This window comes from Rhinoderma darwinii, chromosome 2 (genome assembly GCF_050947455.1).
Source record: "Rhinoderma darwinii isolate aRhiDar2 chromosome 2, aRhiDar2.hap1, whole genome shotgun sequence".
NCBI lineage: Eukaryota > Metazoa > Chordata > Amphibia > Anura > Rhinodermatidae > Rhinoderma > Rhinoderma darwinii.
The window spans coordinates 68,743,051-68,760,932 of NC_134688.1; the positions used below are offsets into that span (position 1 = coordinate 68,743,051).

Here is a 17,882-nt window from a genome sequence, read left to right on the forward strand (position 1 = left end):
TAGCTACCATGAAAGTCCATGTCCAACCCATTAAAGAGCCTTGAAGCATGGCTAGATATATCAGCCAAACAAGAGACACCCATCTATAGACAACACTGTTTCTGAGTTTTTGCTCCTCATCAGCACAGAGTAGGGTACTGGTTAGCTGAAACAGTGCTGTCTACAGATAGGTGTCTGGTTTGGCAGATATCCTAGCCATGTTTCAAGGCTCCTTAATAGGTCGGTCATTAACTTATAGGGTAGCTACCAATAGGTGGTACTAGAGAGGCAGTGTTTTTCCTTCTAGAGGCATGCTAATTTGAGTACAAGTCTATCTTATAATAAATCTTCCACAGGGAATCCAACTTTCATGTTTATGATACTAGAGAAGAGTCAGTCCACAGATATTCACTGTAAAGAGAGGAAGCTTAACCGGCAATAAGTCACTTGTTCAAAGTAAAAAAAAAAAAAGTTGTGAATGGATTTGTTTTTTGATACCTGACACTTTAATATTGCTATAAGAAAATAATGGATTTATCATGAGGTCTCGAGCGTGACTGATGACATTTTTAGGCAGAAACAAATGGTGGAAATAATAATGGTGGAAGTAATACCTCTGTCCTAAAAGTAACAACACGCTCAGTGATAAACAAAGAGGTCAGCCTTTTCGGTTAAGAACGCACAATCCTATCTAACCACAACAATAAAATGTCAGACAATATGAATAATGTGTCAGGTGGAATGAAGAATGTCTCAATGCTCCACCAGAAGGGACTGACAAAGAATGTTTATCCAGAACATAAACCACTAGAAACCTAATTTTTCTGAATTATATTAGAGATGACTTTGTTAGGAGCCACTTTTTGAAGGGTAAGTTTCCATATTGTATAATGAAAAGTTCTAAAACTTTCCGATATAGAACGTGGTCTATGCAATAATCTGCATGTCTACTGATCTTGGCCTGTAGACACAGTATATAAAATATGTATGTGTATATATATATATATATATATATATATATATATATATACTACTGTGAGAACCGTGAATACGAGCATATCCCCTTGTCTTGGGACCTGATCCATTTACTGTATATGTGGACTATTTTAAATCACAATTTTTGTTTATTTTAACGCATGTAAAATAAAAGTTATTTATTAGTATTGGTGGATACCCTATTCCAGTGAGACCATTTTTGCCACAGGGCATATATAAGGGCATGACCAGACGTGGCGGAATTCTTCCGCAACTGTCCGCATCAATGCCGCACAGAATCTGCGTTGCAGATTCTATTGCGGATCTGCCCAAAATGGGCAATAAATTGATGCGTACTAGCCGCTGCATATTGAGGTGAAAGTGCTTCCCTTCTCTCTATCAGTGCAGGATAGAGAGAAGGGACAGCACTTTCCCTAGTGAAAGTAAACGAATTTCATACTTACCGGCCGTTGTCTTGGTGACGCGTCCCTCTTTCGGCATCCAGTCCGACCTCCCTGGATGACGCGGCAGTCCATGTGACCGCTGCAGCCAGTGATTGGCTGCAGCCGTCACTTAGACTGAAACGTCATCCTGGGAAACCGGACTGGAGGAAGAAGCAGGGAGTTCTCGGTAAGTATGAACTTCTTTTTTTTTTACAGGTTGATGTATATTGTGATCGGTAGTCACTGTCCAGGGTGCTGAAACAGTTACTGCCGATCGCTTAACTCTTTCAGCACCCTGGACAGTGACTATTTACTGACGTCGCCTAGCAACGCTCCCGTAATTACGGGTGCACACACGTAGTCACCCGTAATTATGGGTGCTCACACGTAGTCACCCGTAATTACGGGAGCCCCATTGACTTCCTCAGTCTGGCTGTAGACCTAGAAATACATAGGTCCAGCCAGAATGAATAAATGTCAAGTTAAAAACCAATACTCTCCGCAGCACACATATCATCTGTGGACTTCATTGCGGAATTTTGAATCTCCATTGAAGTCAATGGAGAAATTCCGCAATGAGTCCGCAACCAGTCCGCCACACGTCCGCAACAACCATTGTATGCTGCGGACACCAAATTCCGCACCGCAGCCTATGCTCCGCAGCGGAATTGTCTGCAACGTGCAAACGAACCCAACCACAAAGCTGTGGAGGGCAATGGTGAAACGGGTCCGATGCGGATTTCCGCTGCGGAGTGTCCGCAGCGGAATTCCAGAGCAAATCCGCTACGTCTGGCCATGCCCTAACTAGTTTCGTTATACAATCAGTGACTAATTTCTAGGAAATTGGACTTACTGTATATCTGAGATATGGAAATCAGATTGTAACTGGGACTAATGTGAGTTATTATAAGCGCAGTGGAATATGTTGGAGCTAAATACGCAAATTATTAAAAATATATGGAGTAACAGCAGTAAACCTTTAAGAATATGTATATAGGACTAAAAAAAAGAAAGAAGCACCCCACAGTTTAAATTCAACAATCTAGTCTACTGGAGTCATTGTTCTAGGATTTCAAATGACGTTACTAATAGAAAGTACTTAGTATGTGACAATCATGGACATCAAATCCAAGATCTTGGGGCTCCAATCCAGATACTTTGCTCCTGTGAAGAGTCTAGTAAGAGTCCATTTTATGACTTTGACATGTGAGAAACCTATAAAGAGATGATGCAGACAGATTGTCTTCATATAATTGAATACTTTACAAACAGATTGTATCTTCAGGCTGCACATAGTAATGTGAGTGACACTCTCAATCATGTTTTACATATTGACTCTTTGAGGAAATGATTTTTCCCTGGTTCCTACATGTTCTACTGTTGCTTTATTTTTCAATATAAAATTAAATATTTCATTAAAAGTGACATAAACACACCCAGGTTTTACCTATTCTTCAAAGTACTAATACAACCTATACTCTTGGGTAACGCAGTCCTGTTTAATTCTTTATTGTTTTTCTAAATGCTAAAACAAGAAAACAGGACTGGATTTACAGGAACAGATTGGCAGAGATTGTATGGCACCTTAGACTCCGTTCATCTAGTAAAACGTTTGCATTTTCCTAAAAAAAAAAAATATTCCATAGTCTGCAATAAACTTATTCAAATGGGTTGTCTTATCACAACAACGTCTTTCCCTGTGCCCTACTAGGGCATATGGACATCATAGAGGGGGTGTCAATCGCTTGGGACCTCACTCTATGAGCCAGAGAGAAGAGGCAGTCTGTACATGTCTGTAATTTAAATGCCATATATAAAACTACATTTCACCCTATAGCGTCCACTGCAGGGAAAATGCGCAGCCGGTGGTAATTTTCCCTGGCACCATCAGCATTTACCAGGGGTCTCTGAGCCAGATGGTTCTCATATTAAAAAAGTTGTCTATGATAAGACAACCCCTTTAAAGAAACTCTCCCGGCAAAACTGATATACTGTGTTATGCCTAGTGTAGAGCCTGAGAGAGCGGTGCATGACACAGGGGTTCTCATTTTGGTATTCTTTTAATCCAGTGTCATGCCCCGCCACCCACAGACCCTCCGATAGGCATTACACAGTGCTTCAGATTTTCCTGCAGTGTTTCTTTACACTTAATTAATTAAATCAAGTTTATCATCTCTAGCATCATATACTAATATTAACGCCATAACACATGGTCACTTACATGTATGTGAAGAGGGTTAAAGGGAAGTATGGAGCGTGCTCACAGTCCGAGCACTCTCCAAACTCGTTAGGTGACGGTTTTGTAATACAGCCGACACTTGTCTGCATCGGGCGGAATCAAAGATCACTTCATTCAACCCCTTAGATGTCGCGGTCAATTGGCCAATTGGCCCTACCTGGGGTGCCGATGGTTGTCATGGCAGCCTGGGGGCCAATGAAGGCCCCCAGGTCTCCCTTTTTTGTGCTTGTTGCCGTAATTGTATCAACCCGTAGAAGAAAGTTAACATGCCGTTTTTTCTGCACAATAAACGCCTTAAAAACTAAACACAAAATAAACCAAGAAAAAACAATTGCGGAATAGCTGTTTTTGCCCATTACACCCCACAAATAATTTTTTTTCAGTTTCCCAGTTCCTTTTTAAGGTAAATTAAATGGTGCCATGAAAAACTACAACTCATCCTGCAAAAAAGCAAGCCCTCATAATGCTATGTTGACGGAAAAATAAAAAAGTTATGGCTTTTGGAAGGCAGGGAGGGGGTTATTCTCTGGCTGTGGGGTGGGGGTTATTTGCATAAACTCATCTATATACAAGTACAATACCTATCCTATGTCTATGGATGATCATATGTTAATAATCCCATATGCTTTCCTCCCACCTTCACCAGAGCAGCTGCAGTCTGAGATCAACCGTACATTTATCCATATGGATTACTGTCCTGATATGTACTGTCGGGAATCAGCACAATATGTCCTTGCACTGTATCGCAGATTTTATTTACACCATCACAGTCACAGTGGGAATGAGAATAGAAAGTCGAATAGTAGATTTTTTCATATTATCCTTCTCTCACCCTAACATACCTTATAGGAGAAATGAGGTCCCTGATCCCCGTTCCGCAATACGAGTTGGCACTTAAGATGAGGAGACACAGAGGAGAGCTGTTCCTGCCTGTGTGCTGCTCTCTCCATTATACTCTATGGGAAATATGGAGGAAGCTTGACCTAATTATGGACCCCCACCTACCGTATTAGGCATTTATTGTTTATCCTACAGATATGTCATGTAATAAATATGATTATGATACGTATGCTTTCGGACGATCGTAATGGACAATTGCTCAGTGTAAATGCACAAAACGATTGAAGATAAAGGATAATACATGATACAATCATATACAAAAATATTCTTTATCGTTTTTAAAAGTGTTAAACATAAATGTTCGCTGTCCGATTCTCTTATACAAGTACATTATAGGAACAGCAAACTTGTGTTTGGAAATAGAGACATTATAGGCTGATATGGTCTGCTGGACCTAATATAGAAATAAGTTTCAGCAGGACTTACGGTATCTAGGAGTCTCCAACATCCCATCTTCACCTTGCACTGTAAGGGTACGCTCACACAGTGCCTATACGCTGCGGAAAAGTCTGCAGATTATACAATACAAAACACGCAGGAAAATCTGGCTGATATTTCACACCAAATGGTGTGAGTAGATTCGGCCAGATTCTCCACTATGGAAATCGTCCGCTAGAAAAGTAAAAAAGTCCTATACTTATATCTCATGCGTTGCCATAGCACTGTTGTTCCAGCAGCCCTTCTGTAATGACGTTTCATCACATGTGACTGCTGCAGCCTCTGATTGGCTGCAGGGATCACAAGTGATAAAACGTTATCACAGATCATCCTAGACACAGAGCAGCCGGAAGAGCAGGGACGTGTTGCTATGGCAGTGCCACAAGAGAAGGCTTTATTTAAAAAATGTTTTAACCTGCAGAATTTGCTGAGAATACACACCGGAATCGCAGCAAAGGACAGAAACAATGGCATTTGTTGCAGAATTTAAATTCCCCATTGAACTCAATGGGGAAATTCGGCAACAAATGTGCAGTGAACTTGCAGCATAAAATGACATGCTACAGATTTATAATCCCCACCGAAGGTGAATTTATGCACGTTTTGTGTGTGTCATTTTTCCTCCAAAATTTCATCCACTTTACTATAATTGTAATACACTGCAGATTTTGAGCGGCAAATCCAGACAGAAAATCTGCAGTGTATACGCTAAGTGTGACTATATTATGGAGCTTTTATTTGGACCCTGTATGGTGCAGTTATTTGTAAACTGTATGGTGGTCAGGGTTGCCAACCGTCCGTTAATTCAAGGACAGTTCGTGAAATTAGAGGACTTTTGGCAACTGTCCGTTGTGTCCGGAATAAAAAGTGTCTGTGATTTATATATTTTTTTGTTGTCCAAGGAGCTGCGCATGAGCAAGTTGTATGTGCTGGGTCACACGCAGGCTGTGTGATGACCGCTCATGTAGTACATTGTTAGCAAGCCTTCCCAGCCTCCGCGCACCGTGTCTGGTGTGTAGTACTAGCAGGGGCCTCCTGCCCGCCAAAGAGGAGCAGAAGAAGAACAACGGAGAGCAGGAAATCTGACAGCAGAGAGCGGCTTGGCTGGGACCTGACAGGTGGCATAGGAGAATATATGCAGAGCAGGACGCCGGGCAGACGTTACTTCAGCTTGTACGGCTTATGTGTGAAGCCCCTGCCCGGCGGCCTGCTCCACATCTAATTCACTGCCCACGAGCTGTACAGGTCAGCAGCACCCTGCTCCATCACTGTGTCTGCGCTGCTGACCTGTATAGCTGCTGGTGCTGCTAAAATGTCTCCTAAACCCTGTACAGCTCAGTACTCCCTTGATAGCCCCTTCAGCTCCTAATCTCCTCTGTACACCCCTCACCGAGCACTGGAGCACGACCCCATGCTGAAGAAGTGAGAGGAGACAGAAGTTGCCAAAGGAGCAGATTACAGGAAGGAGATAAGTGTCTGTGTGTCTAAAGCCAAAGAGGTGACTGGAGTGTGCCTCAATATATGTATGTATGTATGTATGTATGTATGTATGTATGTATGTATGTATGTATGCATGTATGCATGTATGCATGTAGTGTGTGTGTAATGGCTCTATATGTGTGTGTGCATACGTAGTATGTGTGTATATGTAATGTGTGTGAATATGTAGTATGTGTATGTATGTAATGTGTGTGTGTGTGTGTGTGTGTGTGTGAATGTAATATGTATGTGTGTGTGTATATATGTGTGTATATATATATATATATATATATATATATATACAGTGAAGGAAATAAGTATTTGATCCCTTGCTGATTTTGTAAGTTTGCCCACTGTCAAAGACATGAGCAGTCTAGAATTTTTAGGCTAGGTTAATTTTACTAGTGAGAGATAGATTATATAAAAAAAAAAAAAAAGAAAATCACATTGTCAAAATTATATATATTTATTTGCATTGTGCACAGAGAAATAAGTATTTGATCCCTTTGGCAAACAAGACTTAATACTTGGTGGCAAAACCCTTGTTGGCAAGCACAGCAGTCAAATATTTTTTGTAGTTGATGATGAGGTTTGCACACATGTTAGATGGAATTTTGGCCCACTCCTCTTTGCAGATCATCTGTAAATCATTAAGATTTCGAGGCTGTAGCTTGGCAGCGCGGATCTTCAGCTCCCTCCATAAATTTTCGATGGGATTAAGGTCTGGAGACTGGCTAGGCCACTCCATTAACTTAATGTGCTTCTTTTTGAGCCACTCCTTTGTTGCCTTGGCTGTATGTTTCGGGTCATTGTCGTGCTGGAAGACCCAGCCACGAGCCATTTTTAATGTCCTGGTGGAGGGAAGGAGGTTGTCACTCAGGATTTAACGGTACATGGCTCCATCCATTCTCCCATTGATGCAGTGAAGTAGTCCTGTGCCCTTAGCAGAGAAACACCCCCAAAAGATAATGTTTCCACCTCCATGCTTGACAGTGGGGACGGTGTTCTTTGGGTCATAGGCAGCATTTCTCTTCCTCCAAACACGGCGAGTTGAGTTAATGCCAAAGAGCTCAATTTTAGTCTCATCTGACCACAGCACCTTCTCCCAATCACACTCAGAATCATCCAGATGTTCATTTGCAAACTTCAGACGGGACTGTACATGTGCCTTCTTGAGCAGGGGGACCTTGTGGGTACTGCAGGATTTTAATCCATTACGGCGTAATGTGTTACCAAGGGTTTTCTTGGTGACTGTGGTCCCAGCTGCCTTGATCATTAACAAGTTCCCCCCGTATAGTTTTCGGCTGAGCTCTCACCTTCCTCAGGATCAAGGATACCCCATGAGGTGAGATTTTGCATGGAGCCCCAGATCGATGTACATTGACAGTCATTTTGTATGTCTTTCATTTTCTTACTATTGCACCAACAGTTGTCTCCTTCTCACCCAGCGTCTTACTTATGGTTTTGTAGCCCATTCCAGCCTTGTGCAGGTCTATGATCTTGTCCCTGACATCCTTAGAAAGCTCTTTGGTCTTGCCCAAGTTGTAGAGGTTAGAGTCAGACTGATTAATTGAGTCTGTGGACAGGAGTCTTTTATACAGGTGACCATTTAAGACAGCTGTCTTTAATGCAGGCACCAAGTTGATTTGGAGCGTGTAACTGGTCTGGAGGAGGCTGAACTCTTAATGGTTGGTAGGGGATCAAATACTTATTTCTCTGTGCACAATGTAAATAAATATATATAATTTTGGCAATGTGATTTTCTGTTTTTTTTTTTTATATAATCTATCTCTCACTGGTAAAATTAACCTAGCCTAAAAATTCTAGACTGTTCATGTCTTTGACAGTGGGCAAACTTACAAAATCAGCAAGGGATCAAATACTTATTTCCTTCACTGTGTATATATATGTGCATTCTGTCTATATATGTGTGCAGTGTGTGTATATCTAGTATGTGTGCCATGTGTGTATGTGAAGCGTATATGTAGTGTGTGTGCAATATGTAGTGTGTGCAGTATGTATGTGTGCAGTATGTATGTGTGCAGAATTTATGTATGAATTTGTGTATGTGTAGTATGTATGTGTGTGTGCAGTATGTATGTGTGCAGTATGTATGTGTGCATTGTGCGTATATGTAGTGCGTGGGCAGTATGTATGTATGTATGTATGTATGTATGTATGTGTGCAGTATATATGTGTGCATTGTGTGTATATGTAGTGTGTGGGCAGTATGTATGTGTGCAGTATGTATGCAGGGCCGCCATCAGGAATTTCAGGGTCCCATACAGCTAAATTTTCTGGGCCCCCCTACCGTGGCACCGCCTGTTAACGGTACTCCGTCCAGCACTAAATCATGGTACCCAGGGCCGCCATCAGGGGGGGTATTAGGGGTACTGATGTGAGAGGCCTGGCCAAACCTAATTGAAAGGGGGGCCCGGCAACTGCCGCGACTTGCCTTTGGTAGAAAAAAACAGGCCCCTGCAATGGGGCCCATTTTTTCACCAAAAGAATGTCGTGAGCTGCAGGCCCCCCTTTCAATTAAGTTTGGCCGGGCCTCTCACATCAGTACCCCTAATACCCCCCTGATGGCGGCCCTGGGTAGCATGGGGGTAGTCATGAGGGCAGTCACGGGGGCCGTCCAACACCGCCCCCGCGACCGATCGCGCGCACCCGCAAACTCCCGCGCAAACTCCCTGCGACCGCCCGCGCACCCGCGACCGCCTGGAACCGCGCACCGAATTTTGAGGCAGATTTTGACCTGCCCACACTATCTTGCCGCGTTTTTTTCTGCGTTTTTTGCCCGCGGCGATTGAGGACAGCAGACAAAAAACGCAGCGAAAAATGCATTTTCTGCCTCCCATTGATTTCGATGGGAGGTCAGAGGCGGAACCGCGGCAAGAAAGGACGTGCTGCTTTTTATTTTTTCCGCGACTGGCTCCCATTGATTTCAGATTAAATCAATGGGAGGAGGTTTTGGAAGTTGTTTGGTGCTGATTCTGACGCAGTGTCCGAGTCAATATCAAGGCCCAAAAACTCTGTGAACTGGGCCTTATTGTTAGGGCTTATTCAGACGAACGTGTAATACATCCGTGCAACGTGCGTGATTTTCACACGCCTCGGACGGACCTATGTTACTCTATGGGGCCGTGCAGACTGTCAGTGATTTTCACGCAGCGTGTGTCCGCTGCGTAAAACTCACGACATGTCCTATATTTGTGCATTGTTCGCGCATCACGCACCCATTGAAGTCAATGGGTGCGTGAAAATCACGCCCAGCACTTCCGCAGCAGTATAAACTATGAATGAAACCAGAAAAGCACCACGTGCTTTTCTGTTTACAAACATACAAACAGAGTGTCATAATGATGGCGGCTGCGCGAAAATCACGCAGCCACGCATCATACGCTGCTGACACACGGAGCTGTTATGGACCTTTTGCATGCGCAAAACGCCACTTTTTTGCGCGCGCAAAAAGCACACGCTCGTGTGAATCCGGCCTTAGGGTAGGAACACACTAGGCATGAACATTACGGATTTTATGCAACACATTTTATTGCGGAAAATCCGCAGCGTATTACCGTCGCAGCCGAGTGGATGAGATTTGAACAAATCTCATCCATGCGCTGCAAAAAAAATGTACCTGCAGTGTGGCTTTTTAAGCCACAGCATGTCAATTTATTCAGTGGAATCGCCGCTCCTGTTGCGGAAATGCTGCGGTTCTGCCGCAAAAATCACAAATGAGAAAAAAAAAAGGCACTTTTTTAAATTTATAAAAAAGTTTAGACTTGCCCCCGCCGTAGTTTAGGTGACGCATCTCTCTCTTCTGAACGTAGCCCCGCCTCCTGGGATGATGGTGTAGACCATGTGACCGCTGCAGCAGTCACATGGGATGAAACGTCATGGCAGGAGGCCGGGCTGCGCTAAGAATAGGGGATCGCGTCACCTAAACTACGGCCGGGGCAAGTCTAAACTTTTTTATAAATTTAAAAAAGTGCCTTTTTTTTTCTCATTTGTGATTTTTGCAAGCGGGTGGTGTTTCACGGCGGTGTTTGATGAGAGGGGGGCCCGCAGCTCACGGCGGTGTTTGACGAGAGGGGGGCCCGCAGCTCACGGCTGTGTTTGACGAGAGGGGGGCCCGCAGCTCACGACATTGTTTTGGTGAAAAGAACAGGCCCCATTGCAGGGGCCTGTTTTTTCCTACCAAAGGCAAGTCGCGGCAGTTGCCGGGCCCCCCTTTCAATGAAGTTTGGCCGGGCCCCCTACAGTAGTACCCCTAATACCCCCCTGATGGCGGCCCTGTATGTATGTGTGCAGTATATATGTGTGCAGTGTGTGTAACTGGAGCGTGTGGGCAGTATATATGATGCAGTGTGTGTATATGCAGTGTGTGGGCAGTGTGTGGGCAGTATGTATGTATGTATGTATGCGTGCAGTGTAGATGTAGTGTGTGCGGTATGTATGTGTGCAATGTGTGTATATGTAGTGTGTGTGTTTTTAGTGCGTGTATATTATGTAGTATGTAGTCATATCTCCGGTGATCCATGTCATACTCTCTTTATAAATTGCACCGATCTTCCTAGAGCTGAGTACGTCTTGTCTGCAAGTTTTAGTGCCGCAGCATTGAACTGAACCAGGACATTACAAAAAGGAAAAATGCACAGTTGACCTGAAACTATTATTATAATTTTTAATTATTATCACTTTCTAATTCACAATTAACAAAGCTAACCTGGTTATATTAATGTTTTAAGTTAGTGAAAAATGTTATTCTCAATTTTCAAAAACTGTCCGTAAAAATTTCTGTTTGTCCGTGATTTTGGGCGAACTTGTCCAGGAAAAAATTAATCGGTGGTTGGCAACCCTGATGGTGGTATTATTTATTTCCTGTATGATGGTACTTTGGCATATGATGTATAGCTCCTTATGACAGTTTTATGGGCATTGTATGGCATTTTACTTTGGCACTGTATGCAAATGTACAAAACTATTAAATTGCAATAATTATTTAGCAGGATCTATCAAATAAAGAGAAGACTGCTCTTAAGTATAACGTCTGCGGAAATGATTGTTTTTATGTATTAGAAATGATTTGTGCTGAGCTGAAATTAAATCTTTCATTTAGCACATCACTGGTGTACAACCGAGCATTAAAACACATTTCTCAATTTAACTCTCGTCAATTTATTCCTATTTTAATCCTTGGGGTATGTTCTGGTTCTAGAAGATAAATGAGTTTTGTCAAGCTGTGGCCGGCATTATTGACAGCAAGTCTCACACTGGGTATTTGCATTTATGGAAAAGGCAATGTAAATGGAAAGGCAGAAATTTGACAAATGTTGAGCACCTAAAAGAGGAGCTGTCAACAAAAAAAGAAAGAATTCTATATGCAACCCCAGACATTAGCTTTATATTTTAAAAGTTGTTACATTGCACTGATGCCCAACTGGCTGGTCCGCATGACGCCCACACAATATGCCGGCTTTACCACCACTGCTGTACAGAATCACAGCCAACCTTTCCTGTCACCATTGTAAATTAGGAGTCCCGGGAAGAGGAGTCCTGGCTCTACTTGACATATACAGACAATTACCTGGCAAACAACTATTTTTGTCACATAGTTATAAGCTGTACATGTCAAATAGAGCCAAGACTTCTATCATAGATGGCAGGAAAGGGTACCTGTGACTGTGAATAGCGGAGACTGGATACAGTATCTCTCCACTACCTTGTGTATATTTCATGGGGGAGGAAATGGCATCTTTAGTTTATGGTTTTAAGACTATGTTTAAATAATCCACAATAGTAACGTAACGTGTTCAATATATTAGATTGATCAAAATAGGTGCAATGATATAGTGGAGCTGTTACCCATAGCAACCAATCAGAATTCACCTTTTATTTCTGTACGTAGGTCTGACAGGACCCTTAAGCGTAGATTTTCAGTGTATCTCATTTCTATGGCTGACTTTGTTGGCCTTCATTTGGTTAGACATGAAGAGAGTTAGTGAGTCAGGATTGAATATTTCAGTAGTCTGCCATGTTGAAACAAAATCACTACCCTCCACATAAATCTATATCTTGAGAAAATAAATTTTTTACATTTACAGAATAACTATGCTCACTATGCAGTACACATTGTACTATTTAAGAACCATAAGAATGCAATGGGGGCAATTTATTAAACTATCTACGCCGAGCAGATTTTAATCCATCGCACTTTATATTAAGACTGGCATATGAAACACCAGTCTTAATAAATTCCCCCCAATGATTTCCGAACCCTCTTCAATATGGAAAAGTAATGTCGGTCCACTAAGACTGCACAGACTGCTGGGAAATTCAGTCTTTGGTATGATTGGAGGAGGGTACCTTGAGGTAAGTCCAGTCATGTTGCTCCATTACCTTCATTTTGTAATGACAGATCATCAGAGGACTGCGGATTCAATGTTAAGCAGAGCTTCGTTTTGGACCCCAATAAAAAATAAAATAAAAAATAAAAAAAGAGAGGATGGCGCCTCTAAAGTAATATAATTTGGATGTGTAACATAAAAAACGGACAAGTGTAAAGTACGGTGCATTAGTACCGGCACAACACAATATTCAAGCTTGCAACTTGTTGCTTTCCACGGCTGCCAACTCCCTCGGCGAAAACCAGGTATGTGGATCCCACGTCAATGGAGTAATCACGGTTTGAAAGTGGAGGAAAAGGAGCTCCTTTTTTCTGGATTCCTGCCGTGCTTGAACTAAAACGACTTGTAGTTTGGTTTCCCTTTTGACTGAATTTTATTATTAACTTGGTATAATGCTACGTGTTTCGACCCCGAACATGGGTCTTCATCATTTATTTTCCTCTACTTCCAAAACCTTAGAACCTCTTATACAATACCATATAATAGCATAGTAGGAGTATTATTACTTTAACAACACCAGAATTGTTAAAATTGACGTCAGATGTGTAGGCAGGCAGCACGGTGCGCCAGGCTTGGGAAGACACGTAGTTCAAACCGACCTCACTGTCCTCAAAGTTTTTCACAGATAAACAATTCGGTCCTTTTTTTTCCCACATAATTTTATTATCGCCCCGAAGCACTAAGTACATTGCATTAATGGCCTGATTCATGAAGATGCTATGAGAGATTGCAGTGCACATTATGGGCCAGCACCAGACTTCATTTATTTGCTGTACAGTTGATTTTACTGCTTAGTATTCAATTGCATAAACTCCCCCGTACATCATCCATTATTTCTACATAGTAAATAATGGAGCGTTCAACACTGTGAGTAGTTCTAGACTGAAGGACACATGTGGGTGTCTTTTATGCTGATTCTTACGGATTGGAGATTCTCAATATATGAATATAATGACACGTTACAATCATATAATTCAAGACAAGATGGGATTAAGACAATTGGCTGCAAAATACAGAAAGTGAGTTTTGACATTGGAGCTATGAGTTGAGCCTTCATGTTAAAGATTAGCGGAATGTCTCCTAAACTTTTCTATGTACTATTGGACCCTCCATTATTTCTTGAGCTACCAGTAATGATAACATCTGGATTAAATAGATTATTTATTAAAAAGATTATTTATTAAATCTTTCCATCCTTAATTCCTTCCTTCCTATCTGGATGTCCTTTTTATAGGAGAATATTAGAGTATACACTTTATTTAATTGATACCTTATTATACACTTTATTTAGTGGATACCTTATACTGTATAACATTTTTTAAATATTTTTTAACTTGAGGGGGTAGTTTATATAGATAAACTTGTGTTCGCCTTTGTACAGGGCCATTATTCTTCTGTTCACTGCATATATAGTTCTGTATATATTAATTTATGTTATTTTGGTGGATTGGTGGTATCTATTTTTTTATTTTTTGTTGTTGCATTTTTAAGACTACAGTATTATATATAGTAATCTGTGCATAGTGCTGGGCAGGAATCATACATTTTATGCATTAATTACTATAAACTAGAAAAACACAGACAATGGGATGTGGATTATTATTTTTTTTAGAATATTGAATATTTTTTAAATAGCCTAATAACCCAGTTTCAACACTTAAATTACAGATTTTGAACCTGGCCTTTAGGGGTATGCACTGGTATACAAATAAAACTGTCCAAGAAGGCACTACTGTGCTCACATTATTTTTATTTGTAAGTAATGCATAGTAATTTGGGTTTGTACAGGATTAGTAAAACATGGTCACTTTTTTCCAGAAACAGAATGCTGTGAGAGGGACTAAGCTGCAATACCACACACAACCTGTGGAGAGGTGTAGTGCTGTTCTAATCTTGAACAATAGTTAATAGATATTCAACTACTGCCAGTGTATTCGGAAAATGACAGTATATATTCCCTGTCTCTGACCTCAATGCTCTACAACACAAGACCTGCAAAGATTTAGAAAGGGAGAAAAGCAAAAATTGTGAATCATTTACTCCAGACAACCATATCCAATAAAATATTTGTGGCAAGACCCTGTTAAATTTGAGCTGTCACCTTTTTCAGATGCCAGTTACCCTCAGAGCTTGTATGATGGCTAAAGAAGGTTCTGTTGAGTCACGCACATGAAGTTCCTATAGGAAAACTGGGGTGACTACTGATGGTAATGGTTGTGTTATTATTGTTTAGGTCACGGCCATAGTCATCTGAGTCATTCATCTCTTCAGACTAGAGAATCATCAAAGATAAAAGTAGCAAAGCAAGTAACACAAAATGTAATCCATGGTCATTCAAAGGACAACACTTAATGCAGCATTATACAATAGACATGTTGTAACCAGTGGAGAACTGGCCAATGTGTCCCAGTAGTCATGTTACTCGGGCAAAATTTAGGTGGAACACTAGAAAAGTATATCTAAACTACAATTTTCTATTGTTATCATACAATATGTTAGTTTTCTGGAACTCTAGTTAGATTTTATGAATTGGTCAAGCAAATATATGCGCAATGGGGCTTAGGTGCGTGTAGATGTACCAGTCACATGTCATATATACAGTAGACGCAAGCTACATGTCAGTATACAGGAGTAAATACAGATGCGGACTGATGATGCAGTCCCTACAGGTAATGCAAGACTTATAGTAAGGCCTTATTCATACTAACGTGTTATACGAACGTGTGACAGCTGTTAAAACAGCGGCCGTCACACAGACCTATGTAATTCAATGTGACCGTTCACACAGCCGTTGTTTCAACGGAACGTGTGAAGGGTCCGTGAGATAATAGGACATGTCCTATTTTTTCACACTTCACGCATCCCTCTATAGACTCTAGTCTATGGGGGATGCGTGATAACGCGTCCCGCAGCGCAGAGACCACGGATGCACCTCGGCCGTGAAAACCCTCCGTTTTTCATGTCCGAGATGCGCAACGCTCGTGTGAATCCGGCCTTAGCTCTTAGTAGGACAAAAGAAATAGGAAAAAAGGGTTGGAAATACCCTTCAGGGACCATGTCTTTAGAACTATTGACCACTACTGGTTTCTTGTAGAGTGTGTAATATGAAACGCTGCCTCTAAATCTCCATAATATATTATTTTTACGAGTTCTAAATCTGTTATTTCGGCAACAACAAAAAACAATATGAAATATAAAACAACAACTATTAGACCGCTAGTGGACGAAAAGCCCAACAGCCACTGCAAAAATGTAAGTCAATAGGAAAATTCTGCACTCTATTCCAAAAGTAAATGACAGATATTTTTAGAGCAGAAATGGATGCTGGTGATTATATACAGTAAATACTAATTGTCTGAAACCTACCTGAACTGGTTGAAGCAGGGGACTTGCTGCGCCGGGAAGGTCCTGGACTCTTGGTTGCACTCCTGCGTGGTATATTAGGAAGCTTGGTGTAAGAAGTAGATTTCACAACCCGACATTCTGAAAAAGAAAAATGTTTGTTAGAATCTATTTTTCTTTATTTTGAAAATGAAATGTATCCAGAATAAACCCTAAATCTTTCGAAGGGATCATTGAAAAGGTTATAAGGGTGAACTTTCTGACTTTACGTAAAAGGCCACATGTCATTCACTAAAGTAGAGGCCAATGATATACTTGCATGGTTGGACAGAACAGAGAGAAATCAATAAATCATAACATTTAGAAGGTTCGGAGCCAACTAGAAGGCATTTGTCATGGTTTTACTGAATGGTACTGCGAACAATGAAGAAAAGCCTTTGGGGTATACAACACAATATTAGGTTTTAGCTACTAACATGCCTTTTATCTATTACAAGCTGCATTAATAGCAAAGTGAAATACAAGCAAGGACAACATTTCAGTTGGTGATTAACCCCTTCGGGGCCGAGGCCTATTTCGTCATTTAGAACAGCAGAAATGTTTACATTTTGGTGTCGTCGCGTGCGGAGAGACATTACTTTTCGATCAATGTAGCTTTTTGTTGGATAAATTGTATTTTTCAATGGTACATTTTATTTTACATACAGTATAACTTATTGATAAAATTGTATTAACTCTTCCTGGGGAACAAAAGGCAATTCCGTAAATGTTATTATTATTTTTGGGTGGTGAATGGAAAAAAGCAATTTTGCTGTTGTTTTTTTCATTTTCATTTTCTTTTACATGGTTTACTGTGTGATTTAAATAATATATATTAAATAACATATATTATTATTATCATTTTGATCACTTTTACAAAAATAAACTTTATGTAACTTTACATCACTCATTACTTCTTTAGTCCCGCTAGGGGACTTCACAATGAGATCCTGTGATTGCTTCTTTATTGCATTGGTATACTCAATATTGCAAAGCATCATTACCTGTCAGTAACAAACTGACAGGTAAACTATTAGGCCATGTATACAGATACAGCAGGCCTGGGGGTCTTTGATTGGCCTACCAGCTGCCATGGTAACCCGTTGTTTCTCAGAGAAGTGGATCCACTGAGCCGCAATCAGTTAAACCCTAGGCTAGTATGGGGTGTTAAGTCTAAGGAATCTCCCAATTCTTCAACTTCAACCCCCCGCAATAAGATATGGACTTTCCCGGTCGTACTCCTGCGGGAGCAGAGGCAGCGGAGGAGTAGGTGTCTGGTCATCTAACAAGAGCTGGGTAAGGTGAGTAACACCTACAGTAGGTTCATTCATTGGTGAGTATGGTGTGCTACCCTTTATAAATCACAATGGCTGGTAATTGGGTTTTGTGCACGCCATAGGATAGTCCAAGAACATGTAGACGTTATTTTACATAAGACAAAATACAATGATAGGGACAGGCAAAACAAACCATGGCCAACTGGTAACAATACTGCCTTATCTTTTTTCTTCTCCACTAGCTAGCTAGTCAAGTCGATCTAAATGTCCTTTTATATGGCCCGTTATGGGCTGTGAAAACGAACGCAGATCGATGAGACATCTCGTCGATCGGCGCTTGTTTGCTCCTTTTACAAGGAGC

At 41.1% G+C, this 17,882-nt stretch overlaps 1 protein-coding gene across 3 annotated transcripts in view; it reads right to left on the bottom strand.

Moving 5' to 3' along the window:
* The window catches only part of DCLK1 (doublecortin like kinase 1), a 383,441-nt gene that overhangs the window by 165,892 nt on the left and 199,667 nt on the right, over window positions 1-17,882 (bottom strand). For all 3 annotated transcript variants that reach the window (XM_075851721.1, XM_075851722.1, XM_075851724.1), the window contains exon 5: window positions 16,230-16,346. In XM_075851721.1, the coding sequence (XP_075707836.1) occupies window positions 16,230-16,346 (117 nt within the window). The remainder of the gene's footprint in view (window positions 1-16,229; window positions 16,347-17,882) is intronic.